The following is a 12,905-nucleotide window of genomic DNA, read 5'->3' as shown; positions in this document are numbered from 1 at the left end:
GCGGGCTCCGAGGAAGCGAGCACCGCGTGTTATGTGCCAGTCCCCGTTCCTGCTCAGAGGAAAGCTGTCCCTGGAGGGAGCTGTCACCGCCCAGTGAGCTCACGCTCCATTCCAGAGCCCTCGGTGGCTTCACACAGGGTCGCTGGTGCGAGCAGTGGCACCAGCAGGGCGTGTGGAAGGGGCACGGGCACTGCCGGCTCAGGTGTGTAAATGGGAATTTTTGGTCACGTTCTCTCAAGGACCGCGTTTTGCAGTGGGGATGGGAGCTCTGTGACCCTGCTCAGCACAGCCACTGAAACTCTGCTGCTCTGGAACTCACTCCCTGCTTTGAGGCCAGAAAATCCTGGATACAGCAGCCTTTGGGTCAGGCTAAAAAGCCTGGAGTATTTTCAGACTTCCGAGGAGAGGACGTTGTATTTATAGGAAAGTTTAGTTCTTCAGTTGCTTTTGTAATTCATTTTGTTTATGACTGGTTTATTTAAGCTCTAGGGCTGAGGAGTTAGCTGCTAGATTGCTTTTCCAGGCTCACATTTCTAACTGTTTGCAGACATAGGGCAGAGCTATTTTTGTAATATAAATCATTACAGAGAGAATATCTCACAGTCCCCACTGAAGCAAATTCCTAAGGAAGACAGCTCTATTTTGGAAGTAAATTTCTACTTCACATTTTTTTCAATTTAATGACTGAGAAACAAGGAGCATCAGTGTGAAGCCAAGCAGTGTCCCTGTTTCTCAGGAAGACAAACTCAGTGGAATGAGAATCCCTTCTACTAAGAGGAGCTGGGTGGGAGCTGCAGATGTGGGGATTGAGTGTGATCCTGGTGAAGAGCTCAGCAAATGAGGCAGAACCCAGGCTTCAACGTGACACAGATTCACAGATAAAGATACTCAAGATACTTTCAGTGCCCACCTTACAAAGTAAGATAATATCTTCTAAAAAGGCCAGAGTGTGGATTTTATAGAATAAGGCAAAGTCTGTCTCAACATCATCTCTCTGAGGCTCAGGGACGTTGTAAAGTAAATGCTGAGAGCTTTGGTTGTGTTACAGACTTGTGGATGACTTATTTTAGAAGAACAGTCTCATCCCCTGGAAGTGGTTTGAATAACTGTGCTATGACTCTTCCCATTTAATTCGCACTAATTTGGCAAGTCACAATTCATATTCATAGGAGCATTAAAAACTACATCAAACCTCGAAAGTGGACAGGGAAGGAATTAGAATTTACAGGTTTTTCCTTTCCAGCAGTGGCTTAAAGATGTATATTAACACAGAAACAGATGTGGTCAAGCACATTTCTTCAACTGAATCAGCAAGGCTTTATAACTGAGCCTTGGGCCATGCAGCTGTGAAATACAGGAAAAGTCATCCATTTAAATATATCTCATAAGAGAAAAGCTTTTAAATTATGAAATAAATTAAAAGCAGAAAAATAGAGATTGCTTAAATTTTTGGGAAAAAACCAATATCAACAGCAGCAAACCCCATTTCTGAGCTGCAAAGGAGCAGCTGCAAGACCATGTTCAGGATCATTCAGCTGCAAATACCAAATCATGATTTGCAAAAATATGCCCAAGACAGTTTCAGAATTCAACAGGTTCAGAAGGCCATGACTGTTTTTATGACAAAAGGTTCTGTTTCCAGTCATCTCCTCTCAGCAGCAGAGACCATTACATCTGGTTTTCCCATTCTGCACATCTCATTAAGCAGATGTGCAAAATACTGTATTGTGCAGTAGAGCCAAGCTTGGTGGGCTAAAGGGGCAATTTGCATTCTAAAGCACTGCAGTGCTGTAGCTGAGAAATAAATGGAATTCCTGAATATTTCTGCCCTGAAAGGACCCTGGTTTCACCTGTCTGTTTCTGTTGTTGAGTTCTTTCCCTCCTCTCCATCCTATGCATTTACCCTGCAGTGTTTTCAGTGGGACACAGCTCTGCTGAGGAGGGAGGCTGCAAATCCAGTTAATGCAATCAATATAGAGGAACTGAGTCCTTTCCAAATTAAAATTTCCTTCTCATAAGGAATCTCTTATCTGGACATTAATGGAAACCAAAATCACTACCCACACACCGTGCTCTGCCATTCAGAGCCAAGCTTGGAAGGCAAGCCTGTTTTCATTGCAGACTGAGCCAGGCTCCTATGCAAAAGTCTGCTAAAATCCAGGTGATAACATTCTTCCCTGCTGCTGGGAGTTCTCCTGGGTGTCTGACTGAAAACCCTGCTGTCACAGATCAGATGGGAATACCTTTGATCTTGGGGGTGCTCCTTACGTGACACAGGCAGCAGTGTGTTACGATCCTGCCCCAGAATGTGCCCAGTGACTTGCAGCTGGTGGAGCAATGCTGTCAGGGAAGATGTCCCTGCTCCTGAGCCATGTCCTGGTGTGGGTCCAGCCCCTCCCTGCACCTCATCCCACTGTGCCAACAGCCCAGTCTGTGTCCCCTGCCGTGACGGGTGACAGACTCTTTCCACTGGCCCAGCAAAGCAGTTTAAATGAGTCAATGACTGCTTTAGCCGTCTCCCAAGGGATGAAGCTCACTCCTCCTCCTCCCTGCAGCATCCCTTTCACAGCACTGGACTGGGGACCTGGTTAGCAACACAAATAAGTTTCCAAGCAGAAAAGGGACAAAAGTAAATCTGATCTCATCCCAGCTTCCTCTCCCGCTGGAGAGCCGGAGTGGCTGTGGCCAGCACGTGACTGCCATCTTGTCCCCATTCCACAAGGATGCCATTGAAAGGTTATGAAAATACTGAGCAGGACAGAGAAAGGAGGCATCCATCCGCTCCCCTCTCTGCAAGGGCCTGCTCCCTCTGTGAGTCTGGACCAGGGAGATCTGCAGAAAACAAGCCCTAGGTGCTCTCGAGGGGCAAAGATGTGCCAGAGCAGTCAGGGCAGCATGCTGTGGTGTGTGCAGGATCCTGTTCAATCAGAGAAACAACTTATTTACTCAAAATTAACCTTCTGCTCTGCAACTTGAAAGTTTCTGGGGTAGCTCTGTTTGCTGACCTCTGAGAGTGAGCAGTTTTATACAAATAAAATACCTGTGCACTTCACATACAGCCGCTCTAGTGGCAGTCAGGCAAACAGATACTCAAACTGCTGCACTGCCAGAGCCCTTTGAAGTGAAGGTCTCATTATGAAGGTCTTTATCAGCCAAAGAGATAAATTTCACCACTGAAATGACCCTTTTTCACAGTCCCTCCAGCTGCCAGACACAGGTGAGCAGCACTTTCACCAGCTGGCATTTCAGAGGCAGAAGCAGGCTCACACCACATCTCCTTCCACAGGAGTTAGAGGCCCTGGCAGCTTTGGCTGAAAAAGTTCATGCAAATCCCATGGTTCTCCCTCAGAAACACTGTCATTGAGGGCTGATCTTCTGATGACCAGCCAGTAGTGACCGTGCTCCCCAGGGTGAGCTCCTGGCCCTCCTCGCAGGGCACCTGCTGCCTTCCCTCCTACCCCTTCCTCCCACCGTCTCCCCTCCAGCTTATCTACTGATGCCTCTGTTGCCATTCCAAGTCAGATACTAATCTCATCCAACAGCATCTCATTATAATTAGCTCTTAATTGCCACTTAACACAAGGGATCGTTTTTGGAAGGCCATAACAATTCTTCCTTGAGGAATTGAGTGTTAAAAGCTCATTATGTGCCCCTATACACCCTTTGGGTAATGAAAATGATTCCAAGAGGCAAATTTAAAACGCTGCTGTGCACACAAGCCCTGCACACAAGATTTATATGGTTTCCTGGAGCACTAGTAGCATTTTCAAGGAGCAAACCACAGAAGTCAGTGTGTTTTAGACTCACCATGTCTGAAAGTCATGTCAGTAACTGGAAGTGGGAACATTTTAAGAATCACCTGTAAAATGCAAGGGGTTAATGCCACAGAAAAGTTGCATTGCTGCCGCTCTGCTGCAACTGGTGCCCCCAGCCAGGCGCAGCACATCGTGGAGAGTCTGCATTTCAAGGCAGGCAGCACTCAGAGAGCCAGGAGAGAAACAGACTGTCAGACAAAACTCATCCTTAGGCATACAAAGTTTCAGCCAAGACTTCCTTCATTCCTGAACAAGTCAGACTCCTGAGAGATTTGAAAATGGACAATTTGCCAAATTCTTACCAAGATCTTCAGGGTTCCCACAGCAGGAGCTACAACTGAGTGCCAGTTCACTTTACTTAATCATCCATCTGTCAGTGCATCAGTGAGGACACAGAGAGTCCTGATGCTTCTCAAGCCCTGTGCCAACAGGGTCTGTTCACAGCACTCTGCACAACACCACGCTGAAATAAAAGGCAATAAATGGGCCTGGTGCTTTCTCAGAGTGTAGTGTGCTATTCTCCTCCCCACTCCTCCTTTTCTTTTACTATTCAGGAGATGCCATTACTTTTGGTAGGGCATGAGTGACTGCTGAGCTCAAGTGGCTCCTGGGGAAAACATACAGGCTCTGTGCAGAAATATTTTTTGGAGAAGTGCCCATGATTTACAATCCCTATGACTAGCAAGTTTCTCTTTTTTGAAACACACTTCAACAAGTTTCACACGGGACATGACAAAAAGAGATGCTCAGAAAACACACTCAAAGCCCCATTAGTCACCTCTTGGGCAGCAAACAGGCCCAGAGGTGAGAACTGCACAAAATTCAGGGTTCCTGAAAATCCCTCCTGTAGAAGCCAAGCCTGCACAACCAATTTAAATGAAGGAAAAATCTGTAATGTGCCCGCTCATTTGCTGATGCTTTTATGCCTCAACGTGGTCCTAGGAGAACTTCCAAGAAGCTGTAGGAATATATTCCTAAACGCATTGCACAGCACAGAGAAGTCTTTTGCAACAGAAATAGAGGAATGACTCATTTCCTCTGCAGCGGCCGCTCCGGCATTTCCCCCGCTCAGGCAGAGCAGCAGCTCCCTTGCCACGGCAGGAGGAGCTGGGAAACTCAGGAGCAGCTTCCAGCTTGTGTAAATCAGAGTGAATTTTGACTTGCCTTCAAAACCAGTGATCCCTGATTGTCATCTGGTGGAGCACAGGAGACAGACTGGCAAACTGCACCCAAACACTCCCTCCCTCGATGGGAGTTTTGTATTTCAGCATTTTAATTTTGCACAGGATTAAGCCCTGAAAGAGAGAGCCAAGAGCTGCCCTCTCCTTTGCTCTCCCCTGAAGCAGTACACACATGGATTGCCAGTGAATTCAGCTCCAAGTTTCTCCTCTCCCCTACTTGAAACTAAAAGGAGTGGACTGAAATTGTCAGGCAGAAGTGGGCTGTTTGCTGTTCTTCCTGTTTCTACTGCTGTTTGTTTTCAGTCAGTACAGTGAGACTTCTCAAAGCAACTCTTTCACTTTATGCCCTAGGAATCCATAATAAATTTTTGGTAATTTTTGGTAACTTTTCCCAGCACGATATCCATCAAGCCTGTCTGCTCGTTTCCTTGCATCCCCTTTTTCCCTCCCCCTCACCCAGATTATCATGGGGACCCTGTGGCAGGGATAAAAGCCCACAGACAATCACAAGTATCGTGAAATCACTAACAAACCCGTGTCACATTCAGCCCAGCCCAGAGAGATGAGTATTCTCTATGCAGCTCTGGTCCCATTTTTTTCAGAGGTTTTGTGGGGCTTTTGGGGGTTTATTTTTTTGTTGTTTCTGTTTGGTTTTGGGTTTTTTTGGGGGGGGGGGTGTTTATGTTTCATTTTTCTCTTGGTTTGGTTTGAGGTTTTTTTGGGTGGGGTAGGAGAGGAGGGAGGAACTCCCAGAAGTGTCAAGAAAAGTAGCTTGTATTGGAATACACCGAATTCTTCCGAGTCTCTGAATCACCATTGCTATCCTTTAAAAGGAAAAATCCAAAGCTTAACACAGAGCCCGGTACACGGTGACATTTGATGCACACGTTGCTAACAACCTTAAAGCATTTTGCATATAAATCGTTACTCCAATCCACGGGCTGTTTACAGACACAGAACACACATTACCTGTAGAGCTCTGCTGCTGATCTCTTACAAAGCACTGGCAAATACCCCAATTCTTGGTTACTTATTTAAAATAGGACACTGAAGGTACTGTGCACAAGAGCAGAGGTAGTCTCTTAATTAGCCACCTGTTTTGTTTGAGAAATCCGGAGAGATCTACCCATGGTCAGCCGTCCATATCCTGCTTGTTGTAGGGCTGGAGCTCCTCCAGCCTCTCCAGCAAGCAGAGGAGCGTGCTCCAAAGCATCAGCAAGCACTGAAGAAGAATCCTGGTGCTGTAAGGGGTGCCAGTCCTTATTCCTCTCTCAACAACCAGCGTCCCAGTGCTGTCAGCCCAAGAAAAGTGGGACTGGCTGCTCTTCTTGCCAGCTACTGAAATTATGTCACTTACCTCAGGAAGATCACCAGGCATACATTGAAAGAGGTGACACAAGAAATAAACCAGCCTGGAAATTTCTCGTGTCTGAAATCTTTTGGAGCCATATGAAAATGGGATGCACAAGTAAGATCCCCTTCCCTTCTGACAGCATTAACTTGCATTAGCAGTATTTAATCAGCAATTCACTACTGATCTTGGCTGCATTGCAAGGAGGTATTTGCACAAGGATGGAAAGATTTTAAACAATTTATCCAATGTGATGGATGCAAACAGGCTTTTCTTTAAACACCATGCATGCAAGTCCTTAGGCCAGTTAATTTTTTGTTAACAGATTTATCACTAAAGGAAAGTACTGTGTTTCTCTCCTGTTGAATAGGAACTCAGGCTTCAAACAGAGAATAACTTCAGAGCAAGAACTGAATGGAGACCAGAGGAGGGCTATTGCTTTTAAGGAAGCCATTAACAAGAGATAATGTTATTAGAGTTGAAGCTCTAAATACATTTTCACCATGCCAGCTTGGGTGGCTGAGTGTTGACACTAAATGTTGACATATCTCCAGACTTTGCCAGCAAGAAGCCCGTTAGCCACCCTGTGCCAGCAACTGCTGCCCCTCTCAGAAGCAGCTCCTGCAAGGCAAAGGCAGGCACACAAAGACCTGCAGAAAGCCACTTCCAGCCTGGCTTTGATTCAATGATTTAAAAGCTCAGGGTCTTGCTGTTATTTCATTAATAGGGAACACCAGCAAAGCTATGTGTATAGTTGTTGCATCTTACAAAGACTAATAAAGGCAATTTGGTGGCCCATCCAAAAAGCTCCTGCTGCCTTCAGCAGGACTTTTCCCACATTTAATAAAAGCCTGACCTACCCTGTTTGGCACGGAGACGTGTCTGGACATGCCATGCTGAAGAATCACACAGACACTGTGAAATGAAGCACCAGAAAGAGCAGATCTGCAGCAACCCAACACTGGAACCAAGGAAACAGCAACTCTGAGCAAGCCAACCACAAACCCCAAGGTGCTCCATTTCAGAAGTCAGCAGCACCACAGGCAGTGCCAGCTGTGCTCCACTCTCCCTTCTGGCTCTCCTCCACATCCCTCTGCACAGCTCCCAAGGCGTGGACTTCCTGCTTTTCCAGCATTTGGCCACTTCAGGAGTCTCCTCCTAAAGAGCACATACACCTGCCAATTACAGTTCTGTGGCTGCAGGTAGCTGTTAGTGAAAAAAAGGCAACAAGGAATTTAAATCTTGAGGCACAGATGCTTTAACACAGCTGTTTATTATGACAGTGAAATATTCAAACAAAACCACCAACTTTTTATGGAAACAATAAAAGTGCAAATGTACTTTGGAATTAAATAGGAAATGAATTTATAAACGTTTCATTAAAATGGGCTGACACTTTGAGCCTATAAACACTTAAAAAACCAAAACATTAGCAGCTGAACACTTCAGTTTCCTCTTTGGTCTTATGATTAACCAGCAAAAAATAGTTGTACCAGGAATGTCCATTACAAAAAGATACTTAAAATTTACATTACTCCACAGAGATTCGAAATCAAAAGAGGAATGTTTGCAAGATATTTGGTCAGATAAAATATAATGCCTTTGAGAAATAGAGAGCATTTTTCAACACAAAATGAAATTACATACATGAATTTTGGTACTGTAAATTAACTTATTATCTTGCAGGTCTGACTCCTCTTCCCAATCAATGTTGAATAAAAACAACTTCATTTGCACAGACTTTGCAAAATTAGGTTGCAGGTAAGAGAACCAAGAGCCTGTGTTAGTGCTAAATAACTTGCTCCTTTTTCTGTGTTTGTGTTTCTGTTTACACACATACAGGCAACCCTACTGAATCCACGGTACATTTCAACAGCTACAGCCTTAGCAAACAGGTAAGCATAACCTTGCTGTGTATCCATGGGCTGGGAGAGGAGGAAGAAGGCAAAAGGGCCACAGGATTACTCATATGGGTCAAGCTCTCTGTACACCTCCTGGAGATAAGGCCCTGAAAACAGCCCCAGCACGCAGCAGGCACCAGTGCTGTCATGTTTCTGTGGAATAAGATGAATGCTGTAACAGAAACCCAACTTCTGTCAGCTCCTTTCATCAATGCTATTCATGAATGCATGCTTTAGAGCAGATAAGGGGAATACATTTAATATCTCAGTTGTACACCTGAGCCACCAAGTGCACACACATTGCCTCATGGCAGGATGCCCCTCACCTCAAGGCTCACCCAAGCTCAAGGTGAAAGCAGACACATGCATTTTCTCCATCATCAACTCAAAGCATGCCTTCTGAGCAAAAACTCACACTGAAGATCTACTTGCATAGCTAATGAACTGAGGGCTTGCCTCACTTTTTACCCTGATGGACTCAACTGCTTTGGAAATATTGTCAAAACAAAACCCACTTAAATCTCTTTACCCTACACTCCAAACCCACTTCCTTTCAATAGTTCTCCAATTTTACCCCATGTCCTTTGGCTTGTTTGCAGTGCATCCTCACTGAGAGTTTACCATCATTGTCACTCACCCCTCAGCCCAACTTTCATTTTCTAAACTATTTACATTCTCTACCATCTCTTCTTGTCATGTATTTTCCAATGCAATTCTCTTCTCCTGACCTTACCACATTTTAGTGAGGAATTCCTTACCAAGTCCATTACAGATTTCCATGTATTGTGGCCATAGTAAACAAATTCACACCCCTGTCCAGAGAAAAGTTCCCTTTCCAGAGACAGGGATGCAGTGATATAAACAGACAGACAGCTGACTGAAGTGATCATGATGCCAGAATTAACAACTCAAGGATTTTCATGTCAAGAGTTCAGGCAGCCACAGGACTCTGGGCTGGCCATCTAGTTCTTCTTTGGGCAAAAGATTCAATGGCTTTGATTGCAGAACTGAATCTTGAATCTTATTTTAAATGCCAAGAAACACAAGCCTGCAAAAATAGTACATATCATGGTCTGCTACAAAAAAAACCCAACAACCCAGAATGTAGCTGACTTAGTCTTAAATACCATGTGCAAAGAACATTTGATCAATACTACCTATAAATACACTATTTGTATTTGTAGAAAGAAGCACAGGGCTTCGAATACAAAAATAACCCAGCTTGTGGGTGTGACCTATGCCATAATTACCTGAAAATATGACTGCAAGAGCAGTTAAAGAAATAGACAAAAGTAGGCAAACATCTGCCTAGGGAGTGTTTCCATTTAGAAAAATAGACTTGTATAAAGCTTCATAGATTCTGACAATGTTTGTTTCATGTTCTGATGCACAGAACTGTGAGTAAGGCACACCAATTCACCAGGGAGAGGAAGAGCAGGTTAGTTACTTCAGGCTATCCTAAAGCTCCCCAGAAGTTACACTTGGTGGTCCTTCACAATTTGGGAGTGCTCTCTCAGGACACAGCACTGCAGGTAATAAGGCACTTGCTTAGCTTCCTGAGCACCAGCAATACATTTTGGGACTTAATACATTGAATGCTTGAGCAGGTGACCAAAAAAAGTAAGGATTTGAATTTCTGAATTTTTTGATACCCTGGTACACCTGCATTGTAAGGACACTTGCAAACCTGGCTGCATCACAACTCACCAGGTTATTCCAGCAACTGGGACATAACCAGATAAAAAGTGGCAATTATCTGCCTGATATTTATACTCAGAGGGCATCAGAATCTGTAGCCCAGGACTGCTACTGTACCACGAATCACTGCTAAATAATTCTGAAGTACCCTGAAATATTTTACTTTCTTCTCCCCATAAAAAAATAACAATTTGCTATAATACAGCACTAGAAAATTCCATCAAGGTTATTTGGTTCAAACACTGACACAATCAAGACAACTGGTTAGGCAGCTATCCAAAAATCCTACCAAACTCCTACCAGGGAGCAGGAGGGTGCCACAGTCAACTTATGGCACTGAGATTTGGACTGGTTTAAAGTTTGTTCCAAAATATAATAGAGAATTTCTTATTTTGTTGTTGGTCCTTGAGGTAAAGCATATTCTAAGGAAATAATACTTGAATACAGAAACAAATAATAGAACTCAACTAGAACCCACAAACTAATGAACCTCAGAGTATTTCTTTTAAAAGGTTTTCCTTGGGGTAATTTAACTACCACTCTAACAAAACACTAATGCCTCCTCAATAGCAATATTTAGTGCAGCCAATTATCCTAAAAATAAGGCCTTTGTGAAAATAAAGTGCTATTTGTTTCCTTCTATCTGCACTTCAATCCTTCAATATAACCTTCACTTGAACACAAATGTAAAACTAGATTCTTCATCCTGTTATAAGAGCAGTTTCACTCCTTCCCTCAAGTTTACATTAACATGTGTTACATTTCTGTTCAGCACAATGTGCTCGATTACCCAGGAAATTTAAAGCATGGCATTGAGCATTTCAAACTGTGATCCACACCCATGCTCTAGTGCTTATCACATTTTAGGAACATCTTGGTACATTGATGGATGGGGGATGAGCTGTTTGCACTTGGAAGATTTTTAAATCCCACATGGATTTTGCATCATAAAAAGAAAATCTCAGAAAAAGCTATTTTGCCACTAAGACAAGAAGTTAACACGGATTTCTAAAAATTTCAGTTTGAGCCTTTTAGTTTGCAAACTGTAAACCAAAGGCTTGAGGACTAAGGCATTTCCCCAGAAATGTCAGAATTTCCCCACGTAAAACCAATGAGAATGAAAATCACAACTTCAGTAAGTCTTGGCCCGCTCTTCTCAGGGCAGGAACAGAACCACAGAAGCACAATTCATCAGTCCCAGCATCCTCAGGCAGATGCAGGTTCCTGAAGCACCAGGGAGCTGGGTGTGTGCGATGGAGAGTCTGGGGTGCCAGCACTGGGGAGCCGGGAGTGTGTGATGGAGTCTTGGGTACCAGCAGCTCTCCCAGCACCGGGGAGTCTGGAGTGTGTGATGGAGAGTCTCGGGTGCCAGCAGCTTTCCCAGCACCGGTGAGTCTGGAGTGTGTGATGGAGAGTCCCAGGTGCCAGCAGCTCTCCCAGCTCACTCTCCCGCTGGCAGCTCCCGCTTGGCCTCAGCGCTGTGGCGGCACGGGGCGGGCACCGGGCGCCAGTACCGGGGGCTGCTGTACATCCTGATGATGTGCGGGGCCTGCACCCACGTGCTGACCAGCTGGAAGGCCACAAGGTCCAGCGTGGGCCCGTCAAAAGCAGACAGCAAGTTCACAGGGGCGGCTTCCTTGAGGAACCGGGGCAGCGCCACGGCCTCGGGGAGGCTGGTGTTGCCCAGGAAGAAATCCATCAGCACCTGCTTGCGCAGGCAGTCCCTGAGGTACAGCACCAGGTCCTCCAGCCGCTCCACCAGGAACTGCTCATCCCAGGCCTCCAAGGGCCCCTGCAGCAGCAGGGAGAAGAGGGCCGTCTTCAGTACGTACGAGGAGAGCACCCGGCCCCACTGGGAGCAGAACGGCTCCTCCAGGCCGTGCCCGCGGAGGTCCCGCAGGCCCTTGAGGATCTGCAGGCACTTGAGGTGGCAGGAGGCGGCCGGGGCCTGCTCCTTCAGCCAGCCCAGCAGCCGCTGCTCCTGCCGCGAGGCGTTGAGGCCCCAGAGCGCCTCGGGGGCCGGGGAGCCGTGGGGGCCCCCGGGCGGCAGGGCCGTGAGGTAGAGGGCGTCGCCGAGAGGGATGGCCGGGATGAGGCGCACGGCCATGGAGATGTGGCAGCACACGTAGTCAGAGCAGGGCAGGATGTGCAGCGTGGGGGGCTGCCCGGGGCACGCCGAGAGGCTGACGCGGCACCGCTCCTGCAGCCGATAGCGCACGGCGCCCAGGCACCGCTGCAGATGGCCCTGGAACCAGCGCAGCACCAGCCCCGAGGAGAGGTGGCTGCGGCCCTGCAGCTCCACGCAGAAGCCCTCGGCGAAGGGCCGGCAGCGTCGTGTCCAGCCGTCCCTCGCCCGCAGGCCGCAGACGAAGGCGCCGCACGGCCCCAGCCCGTCAGCGCAGCGCGGCTGCGGCTCCAGGTGCGGCGGCAGCCGCAGGGGCACCAGGATGTCGAAGCAGTCGGGGCTGCGCACCTTGTGCTGCTCGTAGGCGCTGCCGATGCGCACGAAGTCCCCGCGCAGGCTGAGCGCCAGCGGGCCGGGCTGCAGCCCCTGCGCCTTGGCGGCGCGCACCAGCTCGGCCACCACCCGGCCCACGTGCGCCTTGCTGTGCCCCAGCACGTGCGGCGACACCCGCAGCTGCCGCGCGTGGAACCGCTCCAGGGCTCCGCGCCGCGCCCCCGCCGCGCCCCGCGCCCCGCCGCGCCCGGAGCCGCCGCCCGTCGCGCCGTAGCAGCGGGCCAGCAGGCAGCCGAGCAGCAGCAGCGCCGAGCCCTTCAGCAGCGGCAGCCCGGACCCCGCCGCCTCCGCCGCCGCCTCCGCCGCCGCGTCCTCCGGGCCCCCCGCGCCCTCGCCGGCCGCGCTGCCGCGCAGCGCCTGGTAGAGGCAGAGGAGCGCGGTGCAGAGCGCCGTCAGCAGCGGCCAGAAGCCCCGCACGCGGAGGGGGGACACGGGCAGGGC

The 12,905-nt window shown here is 47.9% G+C and overlaps 1 protein-coding gene across 1 annotated transcript; it reads right to left on the bottom strand.

The window, feature by feature from the left end:
* Positions 1-7,601: 7,601 nt before the first annotated feature.
* ITPRIPL2 (ITPRIP like 2) lies at positions 7,602-12,905 on the bottom strand (the record flags this gene model as incomplete). Its single annotated transcript, XM_063171451.1, has 1 exon — positions 7,602-12,905. A coding segment is annotated over one exon (1,518 nt), but the record flags the coding sequence as incomplete, so codon positions are not given.

This window comes from Melospiza melodia, chromosome 18 (genome assembly GCF_035770615.1).
Source record: "Melospiza melodia melodia isolate bMelMel2 chromosome 18, bMelMel2.pri, whole genome shotgun sequence".
NCBI classification, from domain to species: domain Eukaryota; kingdom Metazoa; phylum Chordata; class Aves; order Passeriformes; family Passerellidae; genus Melospiza; species Melospiza melodia.
This window is presented reverse-complemented; position numbering and strand designations above follow the sequence as displayed.